We start from the raw sequence: 17,528 nt of genomic DNA, 5'->3' as shown, positions 1-17,528 counted from the left end.
ACCTGTAAAAAACACCATCTGGCACATGTGCTAACTCCTCAGCTGACTTCATTTTTTAAATACTTTCACCTACACCATCATGTCCGCCCTTACCTTCTCATAGATGGTGGCGTTGCGGCCAGCTGTTGTCATCCACACCTCCTTGTAGAAGCGATCGCTGATGGGGTCGGACACGTCAATGCTGGTGTCAGTGTGACCTCCGAGGATAGTCCTGTTCACAAAGAGAAGAGAAATAAATACACTACACTGTGGTATTTGGATGGATGCTGTTAGGATATGGATGGCAAGATAAGTCTATTGAAACCATTAGAAACAAACAAAACTGTTGCATAATGTTTCCACTGGATTATAAAGTGCTACGTAAACACAGCTCTCTCTGTGCTTCTCTTTCACACACACACCTGAAGCATTCGAGGCGAAGCTGAAGTGCGTAGGGTCCAGCTTCATAGTCCTTTCCATCCATCTTCGAAGGGACCTTTTCAGAGTCCTCCACGATCACTGCCACCTCGCTGTCACGCTTACCCAGCATGCTTCTATCGTTGATGTTAGCAGAGCCTGATACAGACACACAGAACAGAGCATGGAAGCTGAATCTCTGCCTTACATCTTTATCATACTATACACAATGATAATTTTATGGTTTTAAAAAGAGACCATATGGCTTTATTTGACCTATTAATGTTGACTGTATAAATACTATTGAATACAAATGTAGAGAGATGTCTAAGAGGAAAAGAAAAAAGAAAGGAGAGCATGTAGAACAAATTTCAGCCTTTTGATTTGTTCTGTGAATGAGCGAGCTGCACCGAATCAGCCAGCAGAGGGCGCAGCAGAGCTGTGCTGCAGCAGTCCCCACATACTTCAACAGTGTCTGAACACACACTTGTTAGCAGCACACATGGTGCAAGATACAGACATGAAGCCAGATTTTTAGATTTATCACATCTCGATGGTGTCGAGGCCGAGAGGCTCGCCGCCTCAAATAGTAGCCGGTGAACACAACAAGAGAGACGGAACGTGACAGAGCGGACGAGAGACTGACCGATGATGACTGTGTTGTCGTCAGCGATGAGCATTTTGCTGTGGACGTAGATGAGCTCTGTGACCAGACGTCCCTCCAGCTCGGCGTGAGTCCGCAAGCCGGCGAAGGAGATGTAGTTCATCCAGTGGTCGTCCACTGAGAGGGGAGAGGAGAGGGATCAAAGTGGGCTTCTATTAGCACTTTTCTATGCTTAATATTAGGCATCAAATATTTAATATTCTAGAAAAGTCTTGTACTTACTCTCCTTTTTCAGCTGTGAGATGATGGAGTATTCTCCTCTGATCATGGTTCTGAGGAGGCAACAGATTAAAACTCATTAAAAACTATTTAAATATTAACCAAGTACACCCCAGACTCAAATTGAGAGTAAGACATAAAGCACAATAGAGCTCTAATATTGCTTCCACATCTGCTTTCTCATTTCCCTTCACTCTTCCTCTTTGTATTTCACAGTGTCATGTGGTCCACCTGTAGTTGAAGTGCATGACAGCCTGGATGGCGTTCCCTCCTCCCGTGGTGATGTCGCCCTCAAAGCCAGGAAGCAGGGGGGTGACCACGTACACACGGAACTTCTTACCCTCCCTGTGAGCAAACACACCTCAGTTACATAAAGACACAGACAGAGCAGCGTCAAGATGTGACATCGTTTAAATAAAGGTGAGTACTTGTGTGCTCTGAGGATCCTTTCTATGATGGCGTCTCCGATCTTGTTGTAGACCGTCTTGTTGTCGGCACAGCTGATGAAGAACTGGTTCTGATGTGAGAGGAGAGAAGGACAGTCACAGCGATTCAGGCTTCAACATGTACAACTTCATGTGACAGAGTAGAGAGGCATTTAGACAGTCACTGAGTCCACTGACAGAACCTCACTGCTGCTTTACCTCTATGTAGATGTAGTGTTTGCTCTTGGCGATGACCTGGATGTAGGCATTGTGGATGGACTCCTCATGGTACTTTATGCCTGCAGACCAATCTGCTGCCGACCGCAACACCTTGCACACACACACACACACACACACACACAGGCTTATTATAGCAGTAACACTGAAAGCGGGCCACATCTTGCACCTCCTACAATTGTCACCATATGGATGTGCCAATACAACATAAGTACAATACGTGTAAATGTATTATGTCATAGTTTCTGGCGATCAATATTTAACCTTTTCAGATGTTTTGGATGTACCCATAGGATCTACTGCTACTGCGACAGTATTTAGAGCAGCTCCACAAGATGTACGTCTTCGTCGCCAGGCAAAAAATATAATGGCTTTGCATCTCTTTAAGCTAGATGACTGATACTGCTTAAATTCAATTCAATTTCATTTATAAAGCCTAATGTCAAAAATCACAATTAGCCTCAGAGGGTTTTACAGCATACGACATCCCTCTGTCCTTGGACCCTCACAGCGGATAAGGAAAAACTCCCCCCAAAAAAACCCTTTAACGGGGAAAAATGATTGAACAATAACACATCTGTGATGCCCTTAGATGTCCGGGGCTGCACGCGCGCCACACTGAGTGGATCAGCGTGTCTACCCTTCACTGAGAGACATAGGCAACCCGCTGAACCCCACTCCGGATAGGTATCGGGGATTGCAATTATTCCCCATGAACGAGGAATTCCCAGTAAGCGCGGGTCATAAACTTGCGTTGATTAAGTCCCTGCCTTTTTGGACACACCGCTCGTTGCTACTACAGATTGGATGGTTTAGTGAGGTCCTCAGATTGGCCCTGCTGGGGTCAGTCACGGTCCTGGCGGAGCGCTGAGAAGACAATCAAACTTGACTATCTAGGTGAAGTAGAAGGTGTAACAAGGTTTCCGTAGGTGAACCTGCGGAGGGATTAAGCTATGCATTAAAGACCTTATACATCATGATTTGGGGAAAACTTTATATTTTACAAGAGGGTGCGCTTAGAAATTTTATGCTATATGGCAACCATTTTTAACCTGTGAAGAAAAAATGACCACAAGTGATATTGTATTTCATGCTACTGACCCCATACTATATATAAGTTATTCATTATTTTTTATATTATATTTATTTTTGGTACTTTTTTCTTACTGATCACTTATGATTTTACTGATTATATATTTTTTTTAAATCATCCATTGGATTTTTTAATTTGATGTATTTCATTTTTTGTGTCTCACCTACGACTTTTGTCACTTTGAATTTATTTATATGTACATGTAAATGTTTATGCAATTGATTTTTTTTGGCTGCTAAACGGTACAATAGGGATGAAGCTCTATTGGAGCAAAAAAAAAGGCAGGGTATACTACATTTTTCCCATTGTATCTGTGATTTATTGCATTTTGTATGACTTTAAATACCAATACCAAATATATAAAAAAAACAAAACAAAAACAATAACTACTGAACACCATATATTTTTTTCATGACTTTTCCCACTTTCTAAACTTAAAAATTTTGTTTAATAATAATATACTACTTTATTTATATATGATATAATATTTAATTTATATTTAATTTTAATTTATATTTAATTTTTTTTAATTTATATAATATTATACATTATTTTAAAAAAATAATAAAATTAAAAATCATTTATTTATTAAAATTATTTTATAATATTCAATACATTTAATTTATACTTAAATAATTACTATTAATATACTAAAAATAATCAGTGGCAAATAATTCCCATTAAGACATTAACTTTACTGTCAAAAAAGAAAACATTTAATTGGTGCATATCATTGGCTGTAGTTATAGAGGATACAAATGGAGAAGTTGTACATGGAGGTGTCAGGTTAATAACACACAGTTTGAATAAAACACACGATCATTTATGAAACAAAACTGAGAAAACCAAAGAACACCTTCCCTTAGAACAAAACCTGATGGAGTTGTGATGGGATCTTCGTGCGCTTCTTATTTTAGCCGAGCATTTCACTCACAGGTCGCTTCCTTACGGTGAAAAAAACTCTGAGTGTCAATCGCGAGTGCAAACTTTTGTAGTTACATAACTTTTTGGCCTGTGGAGAGTTTTTTAACGCTCGCTCTCTTTTATCTTTTTCCAGCAGTGCTGCAGACTGGGACGGGGAACACAGTGTGGGAAAGTGGGAGTTTATACAGTTCCTGTGTTCTCTCTGTAATTTTCTACCAGTGGTTCTTTTTAGCTTTGGTGAATGGTTGCTTTTTGCACCCACTTTCTCATTTTGCATAATTATATAGAAGGAAAAAACGCCATTTCCTGGACTATGTTTTGTTTTTTGAGATCAGTTAAAGGCAAAAATGGCACTTGTTCGGTTCTCTTACCTGCACTTTGGCATTGACACAGTCAGGGACTTGGTATTTGAGCTCACTGGCGCTGGAGTGAGACTTGGGCAGTAGGAATGGATAAGATAGAGAGCGGTACTTTGGCTTCATGATCTGTAGGAGGGACAGAGGGAAGGTAAATATAGGGTTAGAGGTGGAATGGAAAAGCATGAAAGCAGGATAACGGGAGGAAAAAGCTGGTTCCATGGAAAGCATGAGTGTGAGGGTATTTTTAATGTCAACGGCCGTGTTGTTAACTAAATTATTTCCACTGTTTGAGCCACACATTTCCTGAGAGTTTGCCAGGGTAGTGTTTAATGTTCTGCTTATTTTTTAGGTCAATAAATCATGATTTTCCAAACGTAAATTTTGCATTAGCTAGCTTCCACTTGCTCTATTGTGACTGTGAATTTGAATAAGAAGTAGTGCCATTAGGTGCCATCAAAACAATCATAATAATTAGCTCAGAAAATCTAAGTTTGCTCCTCTACATCCCTGTGTGTGCATAATAAAGGACACAGTGTGTGTGTTGCAGTACCTTAGTAAAGTTCCAGCGCTGAATGAAGTGCCTGGCCACATCCCGCGCAGCTCTGCCATGAACCACTGCGGCGATGTCATGCCAAGGCATTCTGGGAGTGGTGTACCTGTCGATGAAGTCTGCGCAGAATGGAAGCAACCCAGTGACGACAGGAGAGACGAATGTAAAAAGACACAGTAGGATGGAGTTAAAGGGACAGACAAAAGGAGAGGAGGTGGGAGAAAGGAGCACAGCGGGGTCAGAGAGTTCGGAGCAGAGAGAGGGAGAGAAAAAATAGGAACAAATAAGTGTTTTATGTGCTCGGCTCCAGGTTTCCAGATGAATATTTGTTTCCATCAAACAACAGGGAAAAGTATGAGACTAAGATTAATGTTAAGCAGGGGTTTGATTACTAGACATACAGACCCTGTAATTAGGGAAGCATTTCAGAGACCTAATGAGGAGTTTGTGTAAGTGTGTGTGTCTCTGTGTATGAAGCAGACCATCAAAAGGTTTCTCCAGCTGGATCCAGTCCTTGTAGACAAAGTTGCAGTAGTCCTTCCCGTGCCAGAAGCGTGTGTTGCCCTGTAACTCTCCAACACCTGTCTTCAGGCTCCGCACTGAACCACTCCCTAAACACACACACGCACACACACACACACACACACACACAGCATGAAAAATGGACTGCATAAACAGTACAATTCACGTTATTCTCGCATATCCTCTCCCATACACACACCTGCGCTGTCCACACTGCTGACACTGTCTGCGTGCTGCATAGTGTGTTTGTGCAGGTGTCTGTACAGGCTGAAGCGAGCCTTCCTACTGCGTCCGATCCCCTTCAGCTTGGGCAAGTCCGCAGGATCGCCGGGCGGCGTCCCTCGCCCATTGCTCTTGGAGACGTCCTCAACGAAGGACACACCCTTACTGGATTGATTGTTGGTGGAGGCAGCCTGGGAACATGGAAACAACAGCGGATGTACAGTCGGTTGCTAGTTTGTTAGCTTCAACTAGCTAAAACTGAAACAGTCTAATATGACACCTAACAATAAATCCTTCATAAAGGTGATAACGTTTAGAGGTGTTGATTCAACTTTATGGTAGTTTTGGAGGCTGATTGTGGTGCTGGTGATTTAGACTTTCATTATTAATACAAATAACATAGGGAAGATCAATAAGGTTGGTAAGGACAGGTGAAAACTCAGTTAAGGGTTTTGTGTGTTTTCTGTGTATATCTACACTCACCGGCCTCATTAACCTAAAAAGTGAACGCAATAACTACAGGAAGTTTGTGTAAAATTAGAGTTTTCGATTCATTTTGAGCATATTTTTCCTGTGAATGCTGCATCAGTGATGAGTTTTCCCGACATTTTCTCTAACTTTTTATATTATTCTCTGCTTGCATTGTGCTACAAAGCACGTCTCCTGTTTCTACAGCCAATCAGCTTGTAGTGACGTCCGCTGGTTAAGTCCACAGACAGCGAATACAGTCCATCTGATGCTCATTTTGTTTGTGTATTTCGCCATTTCATCACCACTACAAATGCAGCTGTAGCCAGTATCTCACTATCACTATCCTCATTCATACTTTAAGAAGCTACAAATTATATTCAGCCACAAAATAAGCTGGAAATCAGAGCGGAAGAACAGAGAGTTGTTGCATAGCGATGATAAAACATCTCATCTAGTTGCACTGGTGTGAACGGGCAGGTTTTTAGAGCATTGCAGAATGGCGCATTGCAAGTAGTTTCCTGGTTGAACTTGTCTTGTCGTGAATCTTTGGTCTGAACTGGGCAATAGTCTGTGAGAATTTTTAAGTCAATGTCTTGAATGATAACAATTTCATTCAGTTTTACCTGTCAGGGACTTGGTATTTGAAGAAATGAGTGACATGCTGAGATATAGCCCTGTTTTCTTATGCCCTTAAAAATCAAAAAGGCCTCACGACCACCCTGTGAAGCTTTGGCGGCACCTAGTCAGGCCCCCCAGGTTAGGAACCAGTGGTGTGGCATATGGACCCCAGCTAGGGGTGAAAGTGTCGACCTTTTCCATTAAAGCCATAACAAAATGGAACTCCCTTCCATCCCATAGCCAAACTTTTGGTTATATCTCTGTATAATGCATAGGATTTTATTTATTGAAATGTATGCTTGTTAAAAAATAAATGAAAGATTAATGAATAAAAAATATGCCAGCATAGTTGAGTATGAGAATGTGTGTGTGTGTGCTGTATGTGTGTCATTAAAGAGAAGAGGTCAGATCGATAGCTAGCTGTGAAAGTGTTTGCTTTTTATATTCCGTATTCATGCACGTACACAATCACCCCAGGCTATCACTGAGGGTACACGCAGTGACACCACGTCACCACCCTCCGGGCAACTGTGTGAGTTAAATTGAAATGGATTTCTGCGTTTCCTGTCCTCCCTCTCATATTTGAACCATTCGTCAGGAGGCTGGAACCACATTTATTGCCAATAACTCCAAACTGGAGACAGGACGTATAATTAGTTGTGTGTGTTTGTGCATAACTGTGTGTCTGACCTGCTCGAGGGCCACGGAGCGCGTCACGCTGCCGACATCAGTCAGCCGGTGCTCTCTGTCGTCCCAGCGACCGTAGGCCAGGTCGATCCCGCCCACGAAGGCCACGGATTGGTCGATAACGACGATCTTCTCGTGATGTGCCCACAGATAGACGGAGGAGGAGACGTGGTCTGGGTGACGCATCACCTGGAACACAAACATATGAAATATGATAGTACATAGAAGGTATCATATGTAACAGTGTGTTTATTTCTTCACATACTTGGCCAAAAAGCTGGTTCTGGTTTCTTTTCATCATCTCCAACAAGTCATTAACAAATAATACAAAAAGGATTTGGATTTTCCCACACCATGAACACGATGTAGAATAAAGCAGCTGGACTCGGCTCACTGAGAATCTGTTGGGATTAAACTTCAGAACAGACTGTTTCTGTTTGTCTTTCTCCATTTCGGTTTCTGACAGGGAACCTTTTGATTACTACGGAAGCCCTGAGAGGCACGTAGGGAAAATAAATCTGGTGGTACATTTTCTAAATCTGATCAAAACTGCTTTCTCTCCTGTGTTTATGACCTACGAACAGGTGAAAGAAAAGATATTTCCAGGATGACTTTCCAAGTTCCTTTATTTCTAAACATGTGAAACAGGTGAAAAAAAGTTTTGCCAGAATAATTTTTTCTAAGTTACCTTTTTTTTCCATCTGTGAAAACATCCAGGTTTTCTTCCAGGTGAGTTTCAATTTCTAATGCTAACAGCATATTAGCGCCGATTAAAATACATTTCCAGCCAAAAGAAAGACATGACAGAAATGTTACAATGTTGCTAAAATTGTAACTAGCACATAAAACACATACATGTACCTTGTGATTAAAGAAATAAGAAATTAAACTCACCTGGAAGAAAACAAAATGCTTTTAGTCCTATTTAAAACACGTGTAGTGGTGCACTTCAGCCTCTTTTGGCCAAAATGAGTATTACAACAACAAACACACCAATTTTTTTTTCTATGGCCAAAACTTTTGTTTCTTTTTTTACCTGATTGCACACATTTAAAAAAGCAACTTGAGAAAAAATGACCCTGGCAAAACCTGTATTGTCACCTGTTCTTAAGTCATAAACGCAGGAGAGAAAACAAGTTAGATCACATTTAAAACAATGGGTCATCAGGAGTGTTTTTCAAAGCGCGTACTTCGGTTTCTCTGTTCTGTTTCTCCATACTTCTGGGACTGTGTGCAAGTGTTGCTCTGCAGTTGTAGAGGATGTGAATGGAAACCCAACATATAAGCTACTAACGTCAACCAGGCCAGATGTGTCGATCATTGTTACGAGGAGAAAACAAACCGGAGGCTACTTATCCCCGCTACTTTCAGGGAGCTTTAGGACGCAAAAAGCAGAATGGGAAAAGGTGTAGGTATATGAATGGAAACAGACTGGACATGATAATGCACAATACGATCACCGGCACCCTTCTATAATTAAGCAGTATCTCACGAGAGGGAGTGACGTTGTACTGTATATCGTCACAGCTGTAATTCGGTCATAGGCACCGAATTAATTGGTTGGTCTCTCTAACTGTGTGTTACAACATCACGACCTCGAGTGTGATATTGCTTTTATACAACGGTTCAACAACAGCTTAAACACCAATGCTGACTATCCACATCTCTAGCCCCCCCTTTCTCTCTCTCTCTCTTTTTTCTTTCTCTCTCTTTTCTCTTGTCAACTTTTTTTTTTTTTTTTTTTTTTTTTATGCAGCCACCTGTACATGGTTTGGGTATTGAGAATGTAACAAACTACTGAAGCAAGAAACTTGTAGGTATGTACGTGAAGTTTGTATGTATATGTTATATTCGATACACGCAGGATATTGTATCCATGTAGAGCGTTCAGGCAACTGTGTCTTCTGGCTCTGTGTGTCAGGTTTGTTTGTTTTTGTTTTTTTCTATTGAAAACTTAATAAAAACAATTGGAAATGAAATGAAACAGCAATGCTGAGTAAGGAAATGTTAACAAAAGGTGATGAAATAAATTATTTAAGTATGTTATGTAGCTCCGCGAAAAAAAAAAAAAAAAAAAAACAGTTCCCCCAGTCTGTTGCCAGGCAACGCAGCACACACGCCAGGAACTCACAAGCTACTTTGTATTTACATTGATCTGCAGCTGTGTAACTTCGTCCAGCTCGGCTGATAAAACATTGGCAAACCTGGATGTTGGCACGGCCGGATTCAAACACACCTGGAGGTCTGCACAGAAGAGTCCTGGCTTTCCTTTTCCTCGTCCTCTCCTGACGACCACTCATAATTTAATTCAAATGTAATTTTGGGGAAAATATCCATCTTCTTGGTGTAACGCTATAGTGTCAGTTTGTGTCAATGTAGCGAGTGTGACAGTTGGTTAATTAACGGTTGTATTTATTATTTATTATTTATAACACCTGTGAGCGGAGTGATTTTACTGTTACAAGTCCCAGTGATGTTATACTCTATATCAGCACTCACGGAATGCCTCTCGTCCAATCAAATTACTCGGTCAGAACTAACTGTTGTGTAATTGTAGCATATAATGTATGACATGACACAACAACCTTCGGGGGATGCTTTTTCTGGTGGCACACTGGTGGAAGCAGAGCAGTATGGATAAATGAAAAACGAAAACAATAAACAGTGTATTTCAGGTGGCAACGCATTACATGACATTGTAAATGTAATAATATAACCCGAAATTCTGTTGGTACCACGTTATATTAGTTTGTTCCTGCAAAAAAGTAATATATTACCACACCAGTCCCAAACAAACACTCATTATAACACTGTCGTTTCTGATTTGTTCACAATAAACAGTCAGGTTTGTCTTTCAAAACCCGTTTAGAACTGCATCCTCTTTCACTACCCATAATCCCTCAGTTACCTTGATGTTAGGGTGCAGGTGCATGAGGGTCCTCTTGCTGTAGCCAGAGTTGATACCCAGGGCGAGCTCCACCTCCTTATACAGCATCACAAAGATGCGCACTCCCTGTTGCTGCAGAGACAGACAGGAAACACAACATTGAGAACACATTTCATGACATTAAACACGTTCTACTGTTTTGTATTTCATTGGTTTCAATACGTCATGAAGCACTTCCGAGGAGGAGATCCTGATTATTGTTATCTGATGTTATCCTAATGTTTTTATGAGTGCAGAGTCTGTAGTGCTCAATGCTAGGCCTGGGATTTAACGTCAATAATGTTAATCTAGCAGCTCAAGTACTTACTGCTTTGCGTTTGAGGGTACAGTCCAGTCTCCACCTGTTGCCCTCCACCACAGGTCTCTTCAGGAAGATCTCTGGACTCAGCCTGGCCAAAAAAAGAGGTGGACACAGACATAGAGTGAAAAACTTACACATTTCTGAAAGCATCATTACCTACTAAAACTTTAAAGATGTAGAAAACTGATGTTTACATTCACCCTTTAGAGCTACCAACACATTATAAACACTTAACATATGACAGACATGACATAATGATATAGTCTCAACATGAGTCATTCACACTGGCATCCTGAGCTTACACGTCCACAATGCCATTGGCTCACATTACACAGGCTGACACCTCATTGGTTTAGACCATAAGCCCAGTGATTACTGCCTTGGAACACAGGGATTTCAGCCACATCGAACAGTTGCACATTTGGCTCAGAGGGACCATAAAGCATTAGATTCAAAATTACACTTTGACGAATATTATAACTGTGGCAGAGGGGACAAAAGCCGTGTTTGTTTCCTGTTAGAAAACTCCACAAAAACACTGCTAAAGGGAGAAGGAAAGAAAAAGGCACTTTAAGGATAGCTGATTATTTGATTTGCATCTTTGAAACACCACTTGCAAGGTCACTGTACCCTCAGATGTGACCGTCATCTGACAATAAGACTTTTTAAATTCGACTTATTATATTTGTTTTGAACTCAGCTTCTTCATTTGAACACATTTCAGACGCTAAACTTCATTATATATTTGGCTTACATGCCCGTGTGAAAAAGACACACACACACAGTGCAGGGTGGCCCATCTGTACTTTCAACTCCTCTGACAGCTCACATAATCAGTTCTTATCTGAGGAACTTGACCCAGACAGTGAATTAAGAAGAGACAGACAGACGGAGACAAAGGGCAGCGGAAGTGTAAACAGATACTTTATGGAGACTTGGTCTTTCTCTTAGTGTATTTCTATTCTGGGTGAGTGGATGAGGTTGTAATTAGAGCCACGGGCATTGCGTCACCCAGACAGCCAGGACTTGTGGGTAATACATAATGTAATGTGTAGCAGCATGTACTACACCAGCAGGGTATCAAAGTGTCAGCTTGTTCTTTGAAAGGTGTGTGATGATGGCCCCTGTGTGTGTATCAAACTACTAAAGTAAGCTATCATAACTATTCTATGTTGTTTTCAGCTGATGCATGATTATATTTTCACAGCATCATCTACTTACTACAATTAAGAAACTGCTCCTACTAAAATAATCAGCGACCTCAGACGAAAATTCTGATGAAAAAAAGGTCTCAGTTCTTGTCCTCTTAGACCTTAGCGTAGCATTTGAAACGACTGATCATGACATCTTAATCAATCGTCTTGAAAATTTGGTTGGTCTCTCTAACTGTGTGTTAAACAGGTTCAAAACATACATTACTGGGAGGAAGTTTTATGTCAGTCTTGGAGATCAAGTGTCTGAGAAACATGACCTCTCATTTGGGGTTGCACAAGGGAGCTGCCTGGGTCCACTATTTTTCCCACTGCTGCCACTTGGTGACAACATTAAAAAACACCATAGTTTCCATAGTTACGCAGATGACACGCAACTGTACATGTGTGCTGAACCAAATGATGCTGCAGCCATTAACTCCATTACTCCCAGTCTTTTGGCTGTAAATACATTAATCAGCAATTAATTCTTAAAGATAAATGAGGACAAAACTGAAATCCTGCTTGTCAGCCCTTAAACAAAAAGAGAAATGCTGTTTACTAATCTGGGGAATTTAACTCCCTGGGTGACAAGTCCTGGTGTGATCCTTGATTCAGATCAGAGCCTCAGGTTCCACATAAACAAGACCACCTCAGAAACACAGCTAAGGTACAACCATTTCGAAATGAAAAAGATTCAGAGGAATTGATTCATTCCTTTATCTCAAGCCGATTGGACTACTGTAAAGCACTTTTTACAGGCCTCCCAAAAAACACCACTGAGAAACTTCAGCTGATTCAAAACTCAGCAGCTCTGCTTTTAACCAGAACCAAAAGGAAGAGCACATCAGGCCAGTCTTACCTGCTCTGCACTGACTTCCTGTTGCATTTAGAATAGATTTTAAGCTCCTCCTCCTTGTATACAAAGCCCTAAATGGGCTGGGATTGAGCTACATTGCTAACTCCCTTGTTAACTATTTGCCTCCAAGAACACTGCGATCATCCGCTGCTGGTTTATTGGAGGCTTCCAGTAACAGCCGGAGGAAAACTGGGGATGCAACCTTTGATAATTACGCCCCAAAGCTGTGGAACAAACTACCTATAGATGTCAGGGAAGATAGCTTGCTGAATATTTTAAAAAGAAAGCTAAAAACGTATCTGCTCATATTAGCCTTTAACTAGCTCTGACTTTCTGATACAGGTCTGACACTCTTTTTTTTTATGCTTCCGTGCTGTATTTCTTGAAAGGTTAAGTCTATTATTATTAAACCATCTGAGAAAGACTTACAGGTACAAGCACACAGAGAGACATATGTGTGATGGTGGATGCTGATGCAATCAATGCTTGATGTGTGCACGTACACATCATTCTGCAATATAACATATCTTGCCCTGCCCTTTTAATATTTTTTTTAGGACTCTTTTGCCTTTATTCAAGAATCGACAGCAGAGGAAGATTGAAAACATGGGGAAACAGCGAAGGGGACTGATACACAACAAAGGTTACAAGCCAATAAACAGCACTGTACCAAGAAAGGCTCAGACGAAGAGTGCGAGCGAGCAAGTAAACAAGGCTGTAAACAACGCAGGGCTTAAATGTTTAGAAAGATCGTCTTCATGAGGACAGAAGTGTACTTGACATGTTGACCTCGAGGATACGCATGATGTGTTTTGGTGACTCATACTAAATGTAAACATAACGTTTGTTTGTTTACAGAGTCAACAGGGGCACCTTTAATTCAGGCTTTCAGGTATCACGAATCTGGCTCACTTTTAAGCAGGGTGCATCGCCATGGTTACCTGCAGCATGCTGTACGGCACGGCTTACCTAAGATTCCGAGGATCAGACCTGACCATTTTTATAGCTCAGTAAATCATTTTGCCCGCTGTGATAATTATGTCAGAGACAGAAGAAACATTTTTGCACAGCCGTGTGTCTAAAGCACAGATTTTTTTTAAATAGAAACTGTTTTATTTAGTGTTTTACTGGGTTTTAATTATCAGTTCGGTTTGTTCTGGAGAAAGAGGAGGAGGGATGCCAGACCGATGGTGACCTGGTGCTGCTACTGCTGTTACCCTCTACTTAGGAGACTCGCTGTCTGCAGGTCCGCTGCCTCAGGTACATTTTAAGATAAAGTGTTAGCCTACATACAGACAGCTTTCATTTGAGTTTGTCTTTAACACTGTTCCTAACGCTGTTAGCACTGCGAGCGCGATGTGCTTGTGTCGACCACGATCGACTGAAATATGGCTTTCTACATGCTGATCACATGTATTGATAAATTATTGGCTTGGCTGGCAGAGGTTTTATCGCACTTACTTACAGTAACAAGCGTAGTTGTCGTCAACTAGAGTAATCTTGAAGTTATATTCCCTTCATCTGCACCGCGGCCTCTCTGCTGTTGTCTGACTTCACTCTGTTGAGTTTGTGTGTGTGTGTGTGTGTGTGTGTGTGCAGCGCGCGCTGTGAGTAGGGGAGTGTATCTATGTTTCCAGGGTTCCAGGAAACATAGGGATGACCCCGTGAGGGGGAGCTCAGCCCTGACAGGGTCATCCCTATGTTTCCAGGGTTCTTTGTTTCCCGGGTTCTATGTTTCCCACTTAACCCTGCGAAAAAGGTTCTATGTTCCCCACTTACACAAAAAGGGTTCTATGTTTCCTGCTTGGTTGAGCGGGCAACATAGAACCCGGGAAACATATAACCTTTTTTGTGTAAGCGGGGAACATAGAACCTTTTTTGCAGGGTTAAGTGGGGAACATAGAACCTTTTTTGCAGGGTTAAGTGGGGAACATAGAACCCGGGAAACATAGATACGCTCCCACCCTGACATGCAGAGAGCAACTCATTTGCTCATGTTCTGAAGACATGATGATCGAGCATTACACGGCCAGCTTCAGGAAGTTCACCGGTATCGTTGGCTTGTCAACAAATGCACGCGCAGGAAGATTTTTGTGACAGCTGTAACAGACTTTACCGTTTTTCATCTGTAGGGGGACCCCGGGAGGTAAAAAGCACAATCCTCCATTGTGTTGCTTCAAGTTGCCAGGGATAAAAAGCTGAGCACATATTGCAGAAGCTGGTCTGGCAACCTGTCTGTGACAAGCTGAACAGCATTGTAGAAACACTACTTTGTAACATGAAACTGCTTTATTCAGCGTTTTTACTGGTTTAAATCACCTGGTCCGTTTGTTCTGGAGAGTAAGAGTCCTCTGTGGGTAATTCAGCTCCCAGTAAAAACCTCCTGAACAATGAATCCTAACTGGGAGTTCTAGTTTGGCACACAAGTGTCACCTGGTTGCTATCTGCTAACCTCACCACTGGATGCCACTAAATCCTACACACTGCTCCTGTCAGCATATCACTTAATCTCAATACTTTATTCATTATGTAACAGAAAATTTTCACTATGAAATAAAATGAATGCATAATCTTGACTGGAGTTAATAGCCAGCTTTGTTACACTGGTTATCCAAAATTTCCTGTGTTTGGTTCTGTGAAGGCCGGTAGCTCAAAGAGAGCCAGATATAGTTAAACTTGCTTCGTGATACAGGCTCCTGGTTGAGTGCACTTACCCAGAATAGACTATGTCTTTTCAGTCTTTTTGCTTCTCAGGGCTTATTAGTGTCAGTTTTGGAGACAGTTGAAGCTGCTGCATTAAAGCAGAACTGCTAAAACCCACTGAGCTGTGTACTTCTGGGTTCTCATACTTCAGCGCTGACAGCAGGCACATCTTAACCACAGTGTCACATCATGCATCTGTACACAAACAATACACTAAAACTCACCACCAGTCTGTGATAAAGATTTCCTCTTTAGCCTCCTCTAAAGCATCGGCCACATCCTCCATGTAAGTCTTTCCATTCACATACCTGCAAAGAAAATAGTTGTGTAAATTACATGTGAAAATTACTCCCATGTGCTTGTGTTGACACATACACACACACACACACACACACACACACACACACGCAGTCTCAACCTCGCAAGCTCCAGGCTACACCCATAGCTGTGTCATCAAAACATAAATGCTCTGTTTTTTTCCATTAGCTCACAGGACTGCAGCCTGTTTTTCCCTCAGGCTCCGTGCTGAGTGCAAAGACAATGTAATGACATTATCGCACAGACGATTCAATATCACAGAATCTGCCAGCTGAGGGGGAGAGATCGCAAAAAAAAGACCTGAGAGACTAATAAACAGCCAAAAGAGAGTTGAGTGCTTGGTCCTCTCAAACATTTCTATTGTTACCAGAGAAAGGAGAAACACAGGAAGACAGAGGGAACATAAAATATGGAAAATGTGCGTTAAACATGTATGTAATATATTAAAAAATATTAAAAATAAAATACATATTGTCACTTACACAGCACAGTGACAATATATATATATTTTTTATATTTATTTTTAGCATAATGTACATTTTATTTTTGTTAATGTGCATTTTAATTTTTTTTAATCAATTTTTTTAATTTTAATTTTTATTTATTTTATCTTACTGCTTTATTACGGAAGCGTATTGCATTCACTTGACAAATAAAAAAAGCTCTGTTTTCTGAGTATTTTTTTCTTTTTTTTGGAGTAATTTATTTATTTTTCTGTTTTTTGGTGTCATTTTTTCTGTTTTTCGGAGTAATATTTTCCCTGTTTTTCGGAGTAATATTTTCTGTTTTTCTGAGTAATTTTTTCCCTGTTTTTCGTGGTGATTTTTTTCTGTTTTTCGTGGTAATTTTTTTTCTGAACGAGGAGACGAGATACTTCAAAATCTCGCAAGAAGCTCCCACCTGGCACCTGCAAGTGACCGGTGCCTGCGTAAAGTTGACAAACAGCAACTGTTACGAATCACAATTTCCCCATGGGGATCAATAAAGTATTTCTGATTCTGATTCTGTGTTCTGAGTATTTATTTTATGCTACAATTAACAGCTTTCTTGTAAAGAACAAAATTAAATCTTCACATTTCTTAAATTGTATATTTATATTTTCAGTTTGAGTTACTTTTGTAGAGCTGAAAAGTCACAATTTTAAGACGTGAAATTGTAAATGTAATTGTACAACAGTATATATGTCTGTTAGAAAGAAACAAATGTGGAACTTTAATAAAACAAATGCAAATCTTTGCTTTTCTTTTTTCAATTATATGTTTCTAGTTCCAAAAATTGTGCTCTCTCCTGGCATAGTTACCATTTGGCGGGGATGTTTTCCTGTTCCTGCGCAAACGATCCGCAGCGGTGATCTCGGAGGAAAGCCTTCCCATGACTCCTCACGAAGCTCTCGATGCTCTGACCCCACCAGCGAGCGTGTCTGTAGCTGCTGCACTTAAACACCAGGGTCCTGCCAGGAGGATGTACACAGACACAATGAAATACACACCTGAGCTCACACACACAGATACATTTTACTGGCCCTTACATGAACTGTATTAGTGCCAAAAAATGAGGCAATCCAAATTTTTAGTTTCATTTCACCCTCAGCTTAACACACTGCTGTTCGGTTTATAAAAGCAGGCATTGTGTTTTTCTTTTACGAGATAACAAAGCTCTGTAACCATTCCTAAAATAAAATAAGCCCTGGATTAAGAGCGTTGGAATGAAAAGAAGCTGAAGAAAACAATCCGCCCTGTAACAGCAGTCTGTTCACAACAGCTTTAAGCAAAGAAGCTGTGATTTTTGTTTTTGATTTTTTCTCCATTTTTTGGAACAGTGGT

General features: G+C 40.8%; 1 protein-coding gene across 2 annotated transcripts in view; it reads right to left on the bottom strand.

Annotated features, from left to right (window-relative positions):
* The window catches only part of pld1a (phospholipase D1a), a 57,328-nt gene that overhangs the window by 4,368 nt on the left and 35,432 nt on the right, over nucleotides 1-17,528 (bottom strand). For both annotated transcript variants that reach the window (XM_033642400.2, XM_033642399.2), the window contains exons 10-25: nucleotides 17,006-17,155; nucleotides 15,612-15,695; nucleotides 10,642-10,723; nucleotides 10,296-10,406; nucleotides 7,391-7,576; nucleotides 5,589-5,802; nucleotides 5,350-5,478; nucleotides 4,868-4,986; nucleotides 4,330-4,443; nucleotides 1,924-2,034; nucleotides 1,708-1,796; nucleotides 1,511-1,624; nucleotides 1,283-1,332; nucleotides 1,043-1,177; nucleotides 402-555; nucleotides 94-211 (exon numbers count right to left, since the gene is read on the bottom strand). In XM_033642400.2, coding sequence (XP_033498291.1) covers nucleotides 94-211; nucleotides 402-555; nucleotides 1,043-1,177; nucleotides 1,283-1,332; nucleotides 1,511-1,624; nucleotides 1,708-1,796; nucleotides 1,924-2,034; nucleotides 4,330-4,443; nucleotides 4,868-4,986; nucleotides 5,350-5,478; nucleotides 5,589-5,802; nucleotides 7,391-7,576; nucleotides 10,296-10,406; nucleotides 10,642-10,723; nucleotides 15,612-15,695; nucleotides 17,006-17,155 — 1,960 coding nt within the window. The remainder of the gene's footprint in view (nucleotides 1-93; nucleotides 212-401; nucleotides 556-1,042; nucleotides 1,178-1,282; nucleotides 1,333-1,510; nucleotides 1,625-1,707; nucleotides 1,797-1,923; nucleotides 2,035-4,329; nucleotides 4,444-4,867; nucleotides 4,987-5,349; nucleotides 5,479-5,588; nucleotides 5,803-7,390; nucleotides 7,577-10,295; nucleotides 10,407-10,641; nucleotides 10,724-15,611; nucleotides 15,696-17,005; nucleotides 17,156-17,528) is intronic.

The sequence above is a fragment of the Epinephelus lanceolatus genome, chromosome 15 (genome assembly GCF_041903045.1).
Source record: "Epinephelus lanceolatus isolate andai-2023 chromosome 15, ASM4190304v1, whole genome shotgun sequence".
Classification (NCBI taxonomy): Eukaryota; Metazoa; Chordata; class Actinopteri; order Perciformes; family Serranidae; genus Epinephelus; species Epinephelus lanceolatus.
This window is presented reverse-complemented; position numbering and strand designations above follow the sequence as displayed.